The 19,071-nt window shown below is 38.1% G+C and overlaps 2 protein-coding genes across 7 annotated transcripts in view; one reads left to right on the top strand and one right to left on the bottom strand.

Moving 5' to 3' along the window:
• Positions 1-112: 112 nt before the first annotated feature.
• Ttll5 (Tubulin tyrosine ligase-like 5) overlaps positions 113-19,071 on the bottom strand; it is a 36,129-nt gene continuing 17,170 nt past the window's right edge. For 3 of the 5 annotated variants that reach the window (XM_072013347.1, XM_072013346.1, XM_072013348.1), the window contains exons 5-15: positions 6,584-6,690; positions 5,886-6,099; positions 5,367-5,623; positions 5,089-5,288; positions 4,782-5,011; positions 4,508-4,703; positions 4,237-4,402; positions 4,020-4,160; positions 3,782-3,932; positions 3,549-3,715; positions 113-3,458 (exon numbers count right to left, since the gene is read on the bottom strand). In XM_072013347.1, the coding sequence (XP_071869448.1) occupies positions 3,236-3,458; positions 3,549-3,715; positions 3,782-3,932; positions 4,020-4,160; positions 4,237-4,402; positions 4,508-4,703; positions 4,782-5,011; positions 5,089-5,288; positions 5,367-5,623; positions 5,886-6,099; positions 6,584-6,690 (2,052 nt within the window). In that variant the 3' untranslated portion in view covers positions 113-3,235. Of the gene's footprint in view, positions 3,459-3,548; positions 3,716-3,772; positions 3,933-4,019; positions 4,161-4,236; positions 4,403-4,507; positions 4,704-4,781; positions 5,012-5,088; positions 5,289-5,366; positions 5,624-5,885; positions 6,100-6,583; positions 6,691-19,071 lie in introns of those variants that run through there. The other 2 variants (XM_072013349.1, XM_072013350.1) reach the window with 2 other exon arrangements.
• LOC139992489 (uncharacterized) lies at positions 12,495-19,055 on the top strand. Of its 2 annotated transcripts, none has more exons than XM_072013370.1 (2): positions 12,495-12,835; positions 16,554-19,055. In XM_072013370.1, the coding sequence occupies exon 2, from the start codon at positions 16,571-16,573 to the stop codon at positions 18,311-18,313; it is 1,743 nt and encodes a 580-aa protein (XP_071869471.1). In that variant the 5' UTR covers positions 12,495-12,835; positions 16,554-16,570; the 3' UTR covers positions 18,314-19,055. The 2 variants fall into 2 exon arrangements, with proteins under 2 accessions (XP_071869471.1, XP_071869472.1); XM_072013371.1 differs by lacking the exon at positions 12,495-12,835 and adding an exon at positions 15,426-16,353.

The following is a 19,071-nucleotide window of genomic DNA, read 5'->3' as shown; positions in this document are numbered from 1 at the left end:
TTGCTTAGTTGCAATTTATTTTGTATACCGACGTTTCAATGCTGTTATATTCCCGAGTAACGATTGCATTATTTATATTCGGTGATTATAATAAAATAGTTGTACATAGCGATTGTTTTCTTACAATATTTTATTTATAGTAAATGCAGTAAGCTGACTAGTAAATTTTACAAATCACAGGTAGGAAGGGAGTGTTGCATACGCAACACGGAGGTATGTAATAACAATTTTCTTTTTTATATATACATCTGCTAATTTCACCGTTCCCGACGACTTTTACTATTGTTTAAATTCAACATTCCTCTTTAATTAAAGTTTACAAGTAATTACGCTCTGAACTTTTTAACAAACTTACTGCATAAGATTCAAAGACAAATTTCATTAATTGGAAAGAAAAAGTTTTTGATATTTTACGCACGAATTAATATCTATATCTTCTTCAAATTCTTTTCAGTCACGCACTGTATTACAACATAATAAATATTTCGCATATACGAATACAGAAAGCATTTGGCATAACAGATTGTGAACATTTAAGTACAAGAACGATACGTTAAGTATATGTATATATTTGCTAATATATTAATAAGCTTCCTAACATTTCATGCCTTCCCTCGATCTGTGTAAATGTAACTTCGATATACTCTCCGTTTGCTAAGATTGTATACTTATCGCTAGCCGCTTTACGAAATCAAGAAACATTTAAAATATATATGAACACTATAAAGTTATTTTTTTTTTATGTTTTTTCATTCAAACAATCGTGACTAATATTAATCTTAAAAAATAAGTGAAATTGTTGTGCATTTTTTATTTTACACGACTGACGTTTCAAACACACAAAGCACGTCTATTTAAATAAAATTGCTGACAATATAAAAAATACATTACGATTGTAAAGAAACGATATGTTTACAAAATAATGGCAGTACGTACCACTTCTTGTGTGATAATCTTGACTTACGACATCAATATTTCATACATTTAGGATGGACGCAAATAACGGACATTGAACCGATATGCTAGAGTATTATTTTTGCAAAACATCCCGCTTATATTATGACACAAGATGTAGATATAAATTCGGGCAATGAAACGTGATGTGTGGCGTGTATATAAAAAAATAATATTGTATGAATTAAAAAATAATGTCTCTTCAGTTGATATAAATGCATATATTAATTGTTCGAATTAACAATAGACATCTATACGAAATATTTCTACTAAACTTATGCAAATAACACATACGTTACACTATAAATGAAAGTTGATACGAAAAGCGTGAAATTCAACGGGACAGAACGAAATGAACATGGTCAACACGCATTTAGAACCACATTTTTAAGCCTACTCGTTGTATGTTTAGGTGGATGCGTTAAACTTCAAAACATAAACTGATAACGTACCGTTTAACTGATTATAACGTGTCAGACTACGAATACAATTATGCAATAACAATATTCTTCGCTGCTACAATGAACAATAGCTTTCTTTGTGCTTAGTAAGGGATAACATTAAGACTTTCGTCTCATGTGAGATCAACCCACTGCGATAACATGTTATACATAACATTGAATGCCATTGAGTTAAAGATACTGCGCTCAATTGATACTTATGCCGTCATATGCGATTATATCACAGCAAATGAGTTGAATATATGTGTACCAGGATTTCCTACTTCGATTTAATAACGCAACTGGAAAAATACAATTTTGTTCCGTTTCTTTTTTCGCGTGCAATGGTATAAAGCTTGTAAAATGCAAATGACATTATATTTCTTGGAAGAATAAGCTGCAAATCCTTGTTTAAATACTGACGGCATTATATGGATGGATAAGACCTATACGATTTTAATCTAATGGATTGGTACCTGCCAATCGTGTCGTCAAACATTTCCCATTTTCTATTTAGTAACCACAATCATGAAGGCTGTGGTACATGTCTCTTTCAAACTGAATGCATGTAACTTAATATTATCAGGCGTATTACCGAGTCACGACTAAAAACCATTGTACAATTAGGTGTATACTGTACATATACATGTATATTGTATATGTACTATTTCTATACAAATATGTTCTGTATCTTATAACGAGTCTAGTTTTAATTTATTAATCATTTACTTTTATTGCACTTTGAAAAATTGATCTCGAAAAAATTCTTAAACCGATTTTCTTTCCTAAGCTATATACTCGCAAAAATTCAATTCGTTGAATGTTTGTATGTAATTTTTCTAACTACTATATTTTACGTCTATCTCTAGATCTTTTATGGACGAATTTAGACTGTCGAACAAAATGCTAAATAAGATTACAATGAAAAACACATGCTAATTTTTGATGCGTCTGCCTTCAACTTGGCTAGACGGAAGGAGGCATCTAATATAAGCTGATACAAATAAATATGTTTATTTTAATTGAACAAAAATATAATTTAGATAGGAACATCTTTGATAACATTGTTAAGAATGATAGATAATTATTAAGATACCGTTTAAATTTCTGCTAAAGGTATATATTTTAATTAAGTGAAATGAAGTGTTAAATCGATCCGTATAAAATTATATATTCGAATGATTAATACATAATGGTAAAATAAATATGTCAAATTGAATATTTTTGTAAAAGTTGTAAAAGATTCTTCACGATCAATAAATTTGATATTTTATTTTAAGAGGTGAACATTAATTGCCTGCTACGTAGGCCGATAACGTGAACGTTCTTAAAATTTATTAATTGAATTATTTATTCTTTAAAATTCCTGTTGTATCTTAAAACGATTCAATTTTAATTGGCCACGTGTTTTACACGATAAAACTCGCAAAACCTAAATCCGTGAGTGTTTCCTTTATTTTAAGATCATTCCCTATCTAGCTTCGAATCTTTGATGCTAAAGACTAGTTTTAAGGTAAAATTGTTATGTAAGAATATGAACTCGATTAGAGAGACCAAGAAAACTTCTTCAAGAAGGTTCGGGATATTATTCGTTGGAAGTATCGTATAACGGACTTTTTCTTTTTTCTACTTTATAATAGGTAAGCGAATATTAAAGCACTTTTCAAGCGTACCCAAAATATTAATTTTATGATGATTTTCTGTGCTATATTTATATGGGAAACGTTAAGATTATATATACGTGGATGATTGTCCACTTGTACTGGGAAGTCCTAGAGCAGCCGTACATAGTACTTTTAACGAACAGACGTATCTATAACAAATATTCACACATTGTACAGCTAGGTACGCGCAGCTTTTATAGGCCTAGTAATTGATGACTGATTACATTTGCATTGTTCGCTGGTTGCAGCGTTAGAATATACGCGAGACGTAATGTGAGGCAAAGAACCCAATAAATTAGGACCAGGTAGACTTCCAGCGAAACCGCTTCTTCCCAAAAAACTGTGAGCGCATTTGTATAGCCTCGTTTGTAGAATTAATATATCATCGAGATCTTGTTCGCTATTTGATAATTAGATTGCACATTAGACAGTATCGCATATTAATAATTAACGATATAAATGAAATAAAAGAAACTAACTACGAACTTACCTTGCCGCGACTAAAAACTTTTGGAAAAGTCGATTCGGAACAGTACGTGGACGGTCAACTGTATCCGCGTAAAGGTCTGTCTCTCGATTGTATAAATGTAAAAAGTCTGAGAGTTGTTTAGCCGTGACAGCAGCACGATCTTTATCACTCAATTTACTACTTGGTAACTATATAGAGAGAAGTAATTGAATTATAATATATAAAATTCTAAGCAATATACTTACACGACGTACCGTAAAAAAAAATGGGGTCCTTAAATTACTAGCCGACTGTTGAAGAAATTTCATCACAAGATCGCAGCATGTTGGATCCGCGTTAGGCTGTGATATTTTACGTAATATATGTCCTAAGTATAAACCGAAGGCCTTCCTAGCTTCTCCAGGACTGAAAAATTTTGTTAATTATGTAATACATTACGAGTTTGTAAACTCTACGATATCGATCATATAACTTGATGATCATATAGCCAACCTAAGTTTATTTCCTTCGTGCATAGATTGCACCACCTGGCTCTTATACTTATGTTTATCTATGTCGATATTCTCCTTACTACTACCACGATCTAAGCTTTGTTTGTGCCCTTTTACCAAAGCTCTCTCATATCTTTCGTATCTGCAATGTATATACGAATTGTATATTATTATTTGACAATGGGTTTTTGAATTTTTTATTATTTTCACAAAAGTACCTAGACAATCTGTCCAATGTAACCTCGGGAATGATAAAGTCAGTAGTACGACTAGCCGCGGGAAATAATTGCTCGTGTAACATTAAATTATGATTTGTATTAATTTGATGTGGAACTCTGCCTGGACCTAAAGGATCCGAAGCTATTGGTATACCCGTGGTTGGATCTGAAGATACAAAATAATATTCAATGCGATATAAAATAATAAAATAAAACAAATAATAAAATATACAAAATAAAACGCGTAAAATTATTACTTTCAAATATTTACCTAAATATTGCGAATACATTTCCCACGATTTTGGACTAGGAAATATACGGACGAACCCTCCTCGTCGATCGAATTGAGCTTTCGCCGATGCTACTATTCGTTGCTGTTCGGGCGTTAATCCTGTTTTATTGATATTACTTTTACTGCCGTTCTTTTTTCTTTGCGATAATGTTTCGGCTGAATGTACTCTCCTACACTATAACCAAACAAAATCCTCGATCGATGACTCATAACACTCGAATATTCAGTCAAGCACTAACGATATAGAACTTACGTTAACTATTCTTTTAGTAGAAGTCACTGTGGATCGGTTCAGGTGAGTGCTTTGCGGTCGTAACATTGGATCGATCGCAGGTATACCAACCAGAGTAAGTAAATCGGCTATTAAAGCCGATTTCAATCTAACATCGAGCGGGGAATCGCATCCTAATGATGGCGTCAAATTCACTTCCAGTAACCATGGTTTCAACGTGTCGTCGATTAAAATATCAAATCCAAATAGTTCTAGAACAGCAATAAACAATATGTATCGGAATGTCCTAGTTTATATCCTATTTTATATTCGACGAAGTAATAATTACCGAAACAAGCTTCCGGATGTTTGACAAATTGCTTGACTCCGCTGACGATTCCAGAGGCAGTCGCAAGAATCGATTTTATGATAATATCCTCTATGCGTTGCATCAGCAATTCCGTGTCTTGTCCTATCGAACGTAGATGTCTGAGTAACGCCGACAAAGTCCACTTATGGCCTACATCCTCCGCATCTGGATCTTCGCTCCTACAAGACAATTTAGAATAACGGAGTAATTCTCTTTTCAGGCGGGACGTCTACAGTGGTGAAAACGGTTCTGCTTACTTTACGTAATCCACGTGGAATTTGTTGATGCTATAGTTGCACAAATGCATGCAGGGGTTCCAGATATACTGGTTGCCACCGTCGTACTTCACCGTGGCGAATCTCACTAGGCCCTCCTCGTACAGGTAGATCAACAGTGGATCGTAATTCGTCACAGCTACGTACAGCCGTAAGTCACATTTGTGTCCGTCGACTAGAAGCGGATTATTTATGTACTGTGCAACGATCACAGATTCGTCCGTAAGAATCTTTTCAGGCTGCAAGTACAGAACGTGCACGTAAATCAATTCTTACATATATACGTATGTAGACAATATATTATACATAGTAAATATACGAAAAGAAAGGTAACTACGCCTTTATTCTCAAAGTTGATTCTACCATGAAATAGAGTACGTAATAACGTTTGGTAATAGGAGCCTTCTTATCACAATATTTTAAGTACGACGGTGTGCGAAAACAAGCATGCGGGTGCAGGCCATGTTATCTATATTCATAGCTAGAAATTATGATGCTCACACTGTTAACAATATAAATGCCACGTCCGCGGGAACTGGCTTTTGGTTTGACAATCCAGGGCCCGCGGTACCTGAAATGCGCCGTAAGTAATTCTCTCGATTCGCTAGGCAGCAGAAACGTTTGCGGTATAAAGTCCAGATTCCGTAGACCCTTGCTGCGTTGCATCGCTTCTATGTTCTTGTACAGTCGATCCTTGCGGGTTATCTCGTACGACCTACGACAGAGATTTAAAAAATTGATTTAATTCGTACAGCTAAACAACTAATCGTAACGGCTAATAAGGAAGCAGCTCTACTCTGTAATTTAGTAATTTGTATAAACCAAATGAATCAACTCAAGCTCTATGAAAATCAAATCGCTTTGTGAAACGCTATGCTATAAATTCATAGTCAACTAACATTCCTAGCGACAAATTTTTGCATTTTTTAGTATGAAACCTATACCTTTTCTTCTTTTCCAATAAATACAGTTTAAATATTGGATAAAATATTATGCTTCCTTATTGCTGCACAGCCTCCGATTCTTTTCGATCGACGATGCAGTTATTATTTTCAGCAACGCATTCCATGATAAATATACAATGTGTTTCTTTATTCTCGACAAAGCTTGATTTATTCCCTCGAGTGATCCAGAACTGCTCGAGTTCCCTGGAGCTGTGTGTTTATTTTCCCGCCCAAACGCCGATCAGTTTTACGTACCTTGGGAAATGGTTCACTTTCTGGTGGGGCATTAAATTCCGTAAGATGTCCGGCTTCGGGTGATTCCCCATCCACAGAATGTTAAAATCCATCTCGTTCATGGGAACCTGGAAAAACGTATACCAACAACGTATACACTTTAATCTGCACCTTTTACGACGATCATTTTCATTTTCCCCTATTTTACGATCCTATGTACGAGAAACACCACCGAAAACGAATGGCAAAACTTCAGTCTTCTCGAATTAAATTTAACGAAACGTAGAAGCATTTCCTACGGTCATGCTGGCATTTTTAATATTCGTTCCGCATTGTCATTCGCACGTATTCTCATCGTCGACCTTGCGGTCACTTTTCGTAGGGACAATATGCGTGTATCTACGTGGATAAAATACTAATTATCATGGTGTATATGACGACGTGATAAGAGCGAGTCACGGTTACGGTAGTATTCGACAGACCATGGTCTTTGTTATAATCGTACTTTCGTTTTCATTTTTTATTCGGCTTATTTTTCATTCGCTCGAGATAGATGCGATTAACATGTCCATCTACGGACGATATAACGGTAACTGAAAAGGACGAATTAAGAGTCTTTCTGCCAGGAACAGGTGATTTGTCGATATAAGATAGGAAAGAACAGAGAAAGAGGAAGAAAAGGAAAACAATTTTAAGATTATTACAGCTATTCGTTCTTTAGTTTATGAAACGAACCGTATTATGTAAATTTTCCTGGCGTGATTCATCGCTAGTTAAATAGAAGATGATAGACACCTAAGACAATTTAGCCAGATTTGCGAATTTCCAACGTTTGTTCTAAACGATAGGACACCGACGTAAGAATGCTATTGTTTCTAGATATCAGCGATATTTGTTTTTTTACGGCTGTAAATCCACATGTGAATACCCAAATGAGTCACTGGCGTTTTCCGCGTTGTAGCTGGAAACTTTATCCTATGGAATCGCGTCTCTAAATTTTAATCATTCTCCAAATAATGAGTCAATCAAGTAGAATATTCCACAACGATAATCGTCGTGATCTTTCGACGCGGCAAACGATCCAACAACTTCCTGGTCTTTCCGGGACAATTGCGTTGCATCGTGCGAAAACGGGTAAATTAAACGTACACGTGTCGGGACGACAACCTGTCCGAATTGGAGCAATGCCTAGACTTTTTACGACAGTAATTCATGCAAATAAGCGGAATCTCAGCGGCAGCCTTGCGCATTACCATCGTGACTTGGCAATGGCGGTTAATGGGATGACTTCCTTTTAAAACGGTCAGGTATACACACATATAGGATGTATCATTGATTTTCACGTAGTAGAAAGTTTTGCACCGGTATTCGCACAGTCTACGTGCAATGTCATGGCGCCACGCTCATTTGCGTATGATGACCTAAGCTCGATAAGAAACATCGACGATCGCGAACACGTGATCTAACGCGAATGTAGATCATATCAATTGACTCTAATGAAGATCGACCTCATCGTAATTCGATACCATCCTCTTCGAGTCGTTCTCTAACCGCGAGCCCGGCTTCCAATAAAGTTTGACGCAATCGTTGCTACCATAAAATCCTCAGCAACGCCAATCCCTCGACCGTTTGCCAATCGTCGACGCAATGAAAAAAGGTAAAACGTTTGACGCGCCACTCGTGTAAAATGTAAGGCTATATAGGTCATTGCGGACGCGCGTTCTGACGAATTCAATACGCCCGAGCGATCAGAAATTCTTACGAGCGTATGCATCGATCATCGGACGTATCACACGTTATAACGTACATCCACCGTAACCGTAGTCTAATACCGAGGGCAGCTGCTCCAGATTTAGCGATTAACAAAGATCGAGCAAGTGATAAGAGGATAAGACGATCGTTAATTTTACTCGCACGATTCCAAGTTAGGTCACGGATTCAGACACAAATTACAAAGTCCGCTAGAAAGAATACAAAGAAGGATTTGGATAGACTTCCCTATAGACTACGTGACCATAGTCACGTCGGTCAGACTCATTGACTTTTCATTTATCGACGCTGTCTCTACGTCTTTACTCTTTTATCGCGGTATAATGAATTTGCTTTCGCATTACGAACGCAGAGGAAATAGGATCGTTAAGCGATCAAAACACTCTGCATGCGAGGCATTCCACGGTGAATCCTCTTCTCTCGCGATATGTGATGTTTGAAACGCGACACCGAAAATACATCGTCGAACTTGAGTTAAACGCTCGGTGCCGATGAACCCTATAACGTTCCGCGAACAAAGCCACTGGAACTTTTATAAAGACCGCAGCTCACCGGTGTATCCTTCGGCGAACGAAAAAGTCGCTGTCGAATGGAAAAATGTGTGCGCTGTGCCTAGCAAAGGAAACGACCAGCCAGGAACAAACTCGAGGCGTTCAACGCAAATGGTACCTCTCAAGGACCGTATTCTCCTCTCGATTCGAAGGTCTCTGTCCCCAGTCGCCGAGAGAGTCTCGGTTTCAATAACGTCCATTCCGATTGATGTCGAGGATCTATCGGAAGGAACCGTCGACTTGTAAGGCGATCGTGAGCAATGCGGAAATTTAGGAACTCCACCGGTCAGGGACGTGGTGGTATACGTTGCATACGTCTTCTACGAGTCGTCGGATCGTGGACATTGAGGACCGGTTAGCTTTTCAGTCACGGACCTTCCGAGGCGACGCGTGACCCTCAAACCTTATCCCACCAGATCTGCCCGTGTCCTCACCTGTTGTCCGCCATAATCGCTGCACGAATATACCCGACGATGAAATATACCGAGAGCCTGGGGATCATTATACTACCGTCTCACAGCCGCCGTTTATGATTCTCGTGAACCGTCCTCCGCTTCCCTCTGGTTCCTTTTTTTTTTTTTTGCTTCTTTTCATCTTCTCGCATCTCTTCGACATTGTTTCCCCTCGTTGCCGGCCTCGAGGCTATCCTGTTTTTAGGCCCCGACCAGGCCAGGCCTAGACGACAATTTTAGAATTGTCGGCCGACACGTTGATGGGCTTCGGCTTCACGAACTTGAAACGTCGAACGAGCAGATTGGCAAATTAATTTGCATCGAGAAAATAACGCAGATATATTAGAATAGTAAGACGATAATAGAGCTCTGATGCGGTGCAACCTTCTTTATAGCGATGGTACTCGACTTCGAGTATACGAATTCGTAGCAGAGTTCCAATTACTCTGAACCGAGACTTTGAGCGTACGTAACTTCAGTTATACGACGAAATTATTCCTGTTGATCTAGAAACAACAGCGCAACTTCAACTTTTTCAACATCAGCTTCTATTATCCGAACTATGCAGAAGAAGAACCGGAGGAGATAGTTGGAAAAGCTCGATGTATCATCGAAATTACTCGGCTATCTCAACCGATTTGTTCTGTATCTGTTGGAATAAGTACTCTACATCTAATCGTACGACATTAGTCAAGTTATCGTGCCGATGATTAACACGTATAATTCCTACTGGCAACGATTCGAAGCGAGAGTGGCACGAGTCGAGAGCAACATTCTTCGTTCCTGACTTTGCTCGATTTTTTGCTGCCTCGTCATCAAGAGTATCTTGAGTGGCCCGATGGCGATCTGCGTCGCGGGATCCCCAGTTGACGAGTGTCGCAATCACGTGAGAAAAATGAGGTCCATGGACTACAAGGCGAAACATAATTGGCCCAGGGGAAAATTCAGTTGGTTCGCCATACGGAAACACTTTGTGACGTCGACGTGGAGAGCGTTTAAACTGCCGCGTCAGGCGTTTAAGGAGACGTTAATTAGAACGAAGAGACGACTGAGCTCGTTGAAGACACCGTTGCGTCGTCTTTCATCCTGTCTTCCTCCTTTTTCTCTAACTGCTCCCGAAGCGTGCGAGGTTTGCTTTCACCTCGTATCGATCGGCCACGATCCCCCGTAATTGCTCGAGAACCATGAACGCGACACCGTAAACTACTCCGGTTTTACGGCGCGGATCTTTTCGGATCAGCGAATCGATCATTACGGAGTGGAAAGAAGACGAGCGCGTCGGTGAAATTAACGCAAGAACCGCCAAATTTGGCAAAAAGGCTAGAGAAATTGAACGAATTTCTAATGTTTCTTCGAATCAAATTTTCTTTAAATAACACGCGTTTTCTTACGATCTTTTACAAATGCATAAACACTCGTAGTTTACTTATAATTTTCTGTGACGAACCTGAATAAAATATCCTACCAATTACAATTGTCGATAATTGTAGTGTCAGACTAGAGCTCAATTCTAACATCGAAGGGACTTTGAGGTAAAGGAAGGAAGCCGTGTTTACGCCTTAAATAGGTGTCATTGATGTTGATTTACGAGTTCGTAGACGATGACTAATCAATGGCTACGACGTTAACATCGAAGGTGAGAATCATCTGGAAAATTCTATTAAACCAACTGACGAAAGGTATTGAAAGAGAAGATGGGACGAACGTGTGCAACAAGAAGACAACATTCGGTCGCACTTTACCTCGTCGCTTTAACGTGTCGCTTTTACGTGAGCCACATATTGCGTTACCGATCAAGGATAACGAGCTTATACGTAGTTCGAGGGGAGAGAGAGAGAGAGAGAGAGAGAGAGAGAGATACGAGGCGTTGGAATTATTGTTTTTTCTCGTCTTTCTCATTTCCATTTGAAAGAATCGTACAATGTAAACGCTTTATTGGAAGATCGAGAAAAACTGATTAGGATTTCCCAGTCTCGATCCGCTGCATCACTCCTGGAGAATCAAGTACCTGAGTAAATTCAGGGGAATAACAGAGTGTAGAGAACGCAAAGAGACACGAGAAACTTCGGTCCCTTCGAGAATGTAAACAGACGAAAATAGAGTGGAAGCTCGCGAGGGCCAGAAAGACCTCGCTGCCAAATCCCGAAATAGTCGAATAATTCTCGAGCTTTTGAGCCCTGGTATATCGAGATGCCCTATAACCTCGATATGCCAAAAATATTTCAATGGCACCTGAGTTTTCCAGACCAGAATAATACTCAGTCGATGACGGTCCTCAGATTCGCGAGGTACCACCGACCTCGTGCTTTTCAGCTTCGAGATAAATTTTTAAGAATAAACTTTTGCTTCATTCGATTAACATAGCTTCAAAGGGTTTAACATTTGGTTTTCAACGATTCGGAAGGCGTCCAAAGGCGCTTCAAATGTAAATAACTTCTCTCTTTGCATAGTTTATACCGTGAAGCTAACAAAGTTGCAGTATCATGTATTTGGTATCATTGTTCGGTTATTGCGAACAAAATATTCCGAGGCACACGTATTGCAGCTGATAAGTAATTGATCCAGATCGATTCAATTACAAGACGATGTTCTGCAGCTTCGGTGACATGGACACGCGTGTAATGCTTTGAGAGGAGCGTACGGGACGAGACCGCCCGATGACCCCGCAACGCTGAGGCGAATGACTGACAATTAACGCGCTTTTCAATCGCCAACTATGAATCGTTAATCGCTACGAACTATCAACGCGAAGAATAAAAAAGATCCTCTCTTTCTCCATGAATGACTACAAATAAATATTCTCTCTCTTTGTTATCTATAAGTAGAAATCAAACCTTACAGAAACCTTCTATTACTATATTACGAATGACGTACAAAATATTTTGAAATTTCAAATTTCATCAATATAGTCGTATTTCATAACGGTGCTACTGAAATTTCAAATTATTTCCAACAACACACATAACACGTACATAAAACTTTTCTAGGAGTGTCTTAACACATCCTACGAGCCACTCATCAATTTCAATCGATGAAATCCAACAGGTTAGAGATTCTACGCAAACGACTCCCCAGTGAGGTTCGAAGAGGTTCGAAGAGGGTCAGAACAGCGAAACGACGTGCTTCTCTCCAGGAAATTGGTGTTTTTCACGATAACGTGTAGCATATCGGAGCGCGTAATGCTGACCGTCACGAGATATCCTGTAATCGCGGTTCGGAGTGTCGATAAATAAATAAAGTAGCATATTTTAAGGCAACTCTCGGACGATGGGGAGCCGGAGTGCTGGCGGTTCGGCCACTCGGCCCCAGAATGGACGAGAGAGAAGCGTATCGTTGCGCCGTGAGCATGGTGTGGGCAAGCGGAAAGCCGGACGACGAGGTCGCGAGCCGAGCCAAGCCGAGTCCGCCTCAGCCATCAGACGCATGCGATTTCGTGGCGGCGGTAGTCTAGCACGAGCCGCCGCTCAGGAGACACCCGTAGGGGACTTGCTTGTTTCAAGGTAGGCACCTGACGCCACGTTACTCTTTCTTTCTTCTTTCTCTCTTCTTCTGTAATCTCTCCGTAATCGCTCGTCGCTTCTTCCAATTATTAACTCGCCAAATAGTCTCCGTCCCGTTTATCCGCTATCATTCTCGGACGTGATTTTCAGTTTGTTTCGTAGAAATTAAAGGTCCATTTTCACGATGCATCGTGGAAGCGAGGGATAAACAAAGAATTACGATCGATACTTCGCAGCTCGGACCTATCTACCTGCTATCTTCCTCGAATTATGGTATTTCGAGGGCGATGAGCACGCTTGCGCTGCCCGATAATACCGTTGCGAGCAAAACGTTCCGCTCTTTTGCTCGTCTTCCTTTTATCATTTTTTACCCGACTTTTTACTCATCCTGGTATCCGGTTAAGTTTGGGTTCGGTTTGAAGACAGGTAAAGGAATTAAGAGAATTACCGAGAAGCATCGTTATTCGAAGGAAAGAACAACCTATGCCGGAAAGTTTGAGCCGCTTTCAGAAACGTGAACGCGCCTCTTCAATTCTTCACCGAATTCATTTGAATCGGTTGAATCGAGAAATGGGAATAGGTTCATCGAGGTTTCGATCGAAAGACATTCGTTTAAAGCGAACGCGCGACTTATCTTTTTCTTGATACAAGAGAGTCGAGTTTAGTCAGAAAGAAAGGTCCGTAGCTGAAAGAGTTTGAAAGTTTTGTTTGGATCGTAGAATCCTCGTTGACGTAGCGACACGTGGGTTGCATACAGTCGAGTAAGGCCCACTATTCACGAAGCGTCGCTTCGTAGACGCGTATTAGACACGTTGATGCTAACAGTACGCTTCGATGGAACAGCGGTCACTGTAAAGTAACGTGCACCTGTGCACGATACAACGAATCGTTTTCGTCATGACGACTGGCGTTAACATTGCCAACAGCGATGCGTACGTTGCAGCTGTAAACGAATGTAGTGATATGGGATGAAAGCGTTTTCCACATCGCCTGACATTTTAATGACGAGACAAAGTGTAACTTGCTGTACGCTTCGTAGACCGAACACAGAACCGGCATAAACGTATCGTCACGTCTGATAAACTACGTTTACGCTTCTATGAAGCGACGCTTTGTGGATAGTGGACCTAACTGCTCAATTAGTAACGCATGTAACTATGTCTCGGCCGATCGAAAAACATTGTATCGAAAGATAAAATACAGATAAACGTAGTTGTTAATTATCCGAATCGATCGAGTAAATTTTTAATTACATAGGTACATAGTTTGAAGCGGTGTAGAAACACGAGCACCGAGTGTCAAGCGTCTTAATACCGTTACTAGAAAGTAGCTTCGATTGCTTGCAAGTAGAATGAACGAAAAAAAAAAAAATGGTCCAGTGAAAGTGTCGCAGTAGTGTGTCGGATTCGGTTGTGTTTGCCTTTATGTAACCGAACGTGTGAACGACTCACGGTGCCCGCCGCTGTTTTGCATATTGTACGGATTTCAATGTCCGCTGCGACACGTGCATCACGCGGATTTCTAAGTCCAAATGCTCTCGCGGTTTCGCTTCTATGAACCGATTCAAAACACACTCAGGGCTTTATTAACATAACACGCGACCCGCGACGCAGTAAGAAAGATGGGATAGCAGCGGAAACCGATTGGATTTCAATAATTCAACTTCACCAGCTATTATCCAATCGCTATCGATCGCGATTTACATACACTTCCACACGCGCGTTTAATTATTTCTATCTCCAGCCTAACAGCATCTTTTTGCTCTATCTGCGCGAATAGGTCTAGGTCAGACAAGAGCTAGGTCTAGGTCAAGTTTAAGCACGGTGTAACAGCGATTTTCACTTTCGATCTTCTTTCGTCGAATTCATTTTATTTCTCTGTCAACCGGTTATTTTCTTTCTTATAGTATGCTATATTCTGTTTTATTATCTGTTTCATGATCGTGTTAAAATACTTATTTCGTATATTGTACGTCACGCTCCCTTTGATCTTATACGCACGAGCACACAGATGGCTATCTGTGGCTGCTAGCGAAATTGCATTACAGTACACGAGGCGTTAGTTAATTAACAAGAGGTCGCGCAAAACCTCGCTGCTCGCGGACCGTTCTCCAACGATGTTTTCGCAATTATACCGCGCATCGATGCCACCTTTCTGTCACTCTCGCAACAGATCCTCGATACTTGGCTACGCGAGCGTCGTTTATGCATGGAATAGAAATCGATGGAAATAAGCGTGTATTAGTGCGATAAAAACAGGAAAATGATAATCACACGACACAGTCGACGTATCACAGGCTATAGAAATTATTTTATCGTCGATCTACTTACTATCGCGAGTTTTGCGAGTTAAAACTTGGAAATCGAATTTGGATTCATGGATGTTATGCAACGAAGAAAAAAAATATGACAATTCGAATGATTTATAACGGATGCCCAATAAATTATAGATTCAAACAATTTAGTCAATTACGGTTCTTTTTACGCAACCGAGAGATGACGTAGGATCAGTTAGGTAATGAATTAACGTTCTTCCTTTTATCGAAATGGAAAAAATCAATGACACATGACAGAGGCTTGAAAGTATACATATAATAATACAGTAATGATTTATTGATAAAGAGAAAATGTATGTATGTAGCGTATCTTGCGTCGCAACATCGTTAGAACGAGACACGTTTTGAGCACGTTTCCTACTTTTCCCCGATTGATATATCGTGACATGTAGAATCATGAAGGAGAGACAAGCACGTGTAGTCTGCATATAAACGCACATTGCGTCGAGCTTGGCGAGCTTAACGGGAATGTAAAATATCTTTCTTTTTTGTTAATAGATTAAAAATTCGTAAAGGATTATTTCTGTTTTAATACTTAAAGATCATTTGTTAAAATGTGCAGCTACAGATCTGTCTCTCAATTTTTTAAATGTCAAGGCTTCCCTTTTTTTTTTTTTTTGTCGTCTTATTACGTCTAAAACACATTTTTTCTTCAATGACGCCCCCAAATTTTCTTACCGATTCCTTTCATTCGAATACAAAATTAGAAAATCATAAATCAGAGTAAATTTACTTTCGTATTCATTTGTTCCTTAAGGGAAAAAATAAAACAGCGTAGAAATGTCCTTTGTGTTTGCAATAATATTCAGATTTATGAAAAGATACAAAATTTATTAATGAATATTTCTAGAACTCAGAATGATAATTTTAATAGACAGTAGTAAAACAATGCGGGGAATAAGCAGCGGCGCATTCTGTCACGAAAGTTCGCAAGGATAACTATTTTTATTTACTGATAATTATATAGGAAAGTTGTTTATATATAATATCCCTTTCTAGTAACATTTTTCTTGATAATATAATTTTAATGTCCATAGTACTGCATAAGAACTCGTATAAAAACGAAACTGTGTTTCAAATGTAGTTAACCTCAAAATCATAACATTAATTTTATTTTTCCAACTGATCAAGAATACACAACTTTTTTTACTCAAAATCTAACAAAGATAATTTTTCATATCATGTACGCACATGTCTTTATAATTATGTTTACTTGATTCTCTAATTCTTATAATACACTCTGCAAACATACTTCAATACATAATATAATATACAACACCAAAAGTGAAATTAATAAAAATTCCCATTGTCTATAACGTAAATACTATTGTAATTACATATATTATCATTACAGTATATTGACTGATATATCAAATATTACAGTGAATGAACAAGAGAAGATGCCTGGCCACCGTCAGCCTAAGTCCCTAGAGAGACTTAGTTTGGGACGTGTGTGTCAACAACTCGACGGGACGTGCCGCAGGCTGCAGGTGCTTTCACAAGAATCATCTGCTGCACAAATATTGGCATACGCAAAGCAGACCATTAGACCTTACTACATAAATGCCTTGCCAGCACGTTTGAGGTCTCAAGTTATCGAAGAAACTTCAAAAATGTTATATGGGCCTGCATTAGATGGATCAACTTTAATTTCTGGCCCAGCTCCTTTATACTTATTAGCCCTTCTTCTTGGACACGATATAAAACAGTTGAAAGTGAATCTCTGCTGTTACTATGGATGCAGCCATCAGACATCTTTACTAAAGCTACTTGCATCAGAAGGAATTGGACTTGAATCTTTAGAGCTGGCTCGTTCAGCTTTACTAAGATTGGACTGCAAATTATTAAGATGTGCTCTCTTAAATATGAAGAATCTGATGAGTTTAACTTTGCGTAATATAGCCAGTGATGCAGTGCTTCAAGTAGTGGGAAAAGCTTGTCCAAAACTTGTACACTTGGATGTAGCTTGTTCCAGACAAGTAACAGATGTAGGATTGAAGCAATTGCTGTTACAAGTAGAACTTAGAGACAAGGTGCCCCATACTGCGATGCAAGAACCTACTAGTTGGTCCCGTTTAAAAACACTGCTTTCAAAATTGAAAATGAAAAATTCTAAATCAGAGAAAAGGGAGAAGCAAGGAGTACTTTTGGAATACTATGAAAGTAGAAACTTTCTCTGTGATACGCTCAGAGTACTTAATGTTGCTAACACTGGTGTAACTAGTACAGGAGTACTTCTGGCTTTGGTACATGTTCCACGGTTGGAATCTCTAGCAGAATATAGCCATATGGGAAGAGTAGTGGAAATTATGAACAAAGGACTTATGGGATTTAAAACTCCATTTAGTCTAACTCAAGCAAGAAGTTGCAGAACAACACCAGTTCGCTTAGAACTTTTAGCACAGGCATGCCCAAGAGTTGAGAAATTACATATTTCAGAGCCTCATCATCCTCCTGAGGCTTTGAGATTATTTCCCTATGTCACTTCCTTGAGTGTGCACAGTATACCATCTCAAAGAGAATGGTTGGACGGTTTTTACGATTATCTTCGCACTAACGGTCACAATCTATGCGAACTTAATTTGAGAATAACGCAAAATGAAAATCCTATTGAACTTGATTTAAAAGAAGTTTTTAGTAATTGTTCTAATCTTAGAACATTTACTAATGATGGATCAAACATAATTTGGACAGAAGGTGCTGATCCTCCTCCACTGAAATATTTGAAGAAAATTCAATTAGGCCGTACGGTAAGTGCTGTTGCTATTACAAAACTTCTTTCATTAGCACCAGAGTTAACAGCACTACATGTTCATAGTTGTTTTGATCTCACTAATGAACACTTGGAAAAGTTATTAAGTATATCGAACAAACACAGAAATCCAAGAAAGTCTGATAAGTGTGAAAATAGTTTAGTACAAAACCTAACATGTTTTTACATATACGAGGCCAGTAAGGTATCTGCAACTACTGTGCTGAATATGTTTAAAAGTTGTAAAAGACTGAGAAAGATTGGAAACTTGGCAAATTGGGGTTTGGATTGTGAAGGTGTAAGGATGTTAAGAACAACATTAACTCGTGCAAATTTGGACGTGGATTTATGTCCAGGAGCTCATTGGTTTTGTGGTAATTGTATCCAATAACAGATGTTTTCAAACTTCTATGTAATAAAAACAGCTTTTTAAAAATTCTGTCCATGACATAATCGGCTGCTGTTTAAATCTGTTATACTTTAATAGACTGTAAAATTGTCAGTATTAAAAATAATGTTAATAAATATAAGAAAATTTATATTTGGATAAACGCAAAGATACGTTTATTATGTAATTAAACAAATATAAATATAATCGCAACTGGTAACAGTAATCGGTCGTCTTAGCATCTTATAACAAATATATTTTTGCTTCGTTTAATAAATTCAGATTTGATTTTGTATGATTATATACTTTGTTACGATTATAAATACTAAAATAATATTCAACAATAACATACTAAATATTAAATGAAAAAGCTATATTACTATCTCACGTTGCAGTAACTTACTTTATAGTAATAAGATTAACAAATAAATCAAAATATATGATATGAAATATATGATTTCTTATACTATAAAATATAACTATATTATGTATTGAGTTAAAAAAGTTCCGTTAAAGAAAGTAATGCCAGTAAATAAATGACACGATAAAATATATTTAAAAACATAAATAAATAAAATGTATTTGTCTTAAGTATAAGTTGTACTACTATTTTCGAATCGTATATTAATAATTACATAAAAATTTCGAAAGAAAAAAGAGAAAAATTGATTTATGTTGAATGATCAGATATAGTTCGAACTTAGTACATACGTATCAAATTACAATAAAACATTTTTGACAAAAATATTTCGATTATCTTT

This window comes from Bombus fervidus, chromosome 11 (assembly GCF_041682495.2).
Source record: "Bombus fervidus isolate BK054 chromosome 11, iyBomFerv1, whole genome shotgun sequence".
NCBI lineage: Eukaryota > Metazoa > Arthropoda > Insecta > Hymenoptera > Apidae > Bombus > Bombus fervidus.
The sequence above is the reverse complement of the archived record's forward strand: the minus strand, read 5'-3'. Positions and strand labels throughout refer to the sequence as shown.

Bases quoted from the DNA above. Each gene is read 5' to 3' on its own strand.
- LOC139992489 (XM_072013370.1), top strand. From the start codon at position 16,571: ATGCCTGGCCACCGTCAGCCTAAGTCCCTAGAGAGACTTAGTTTGGGA.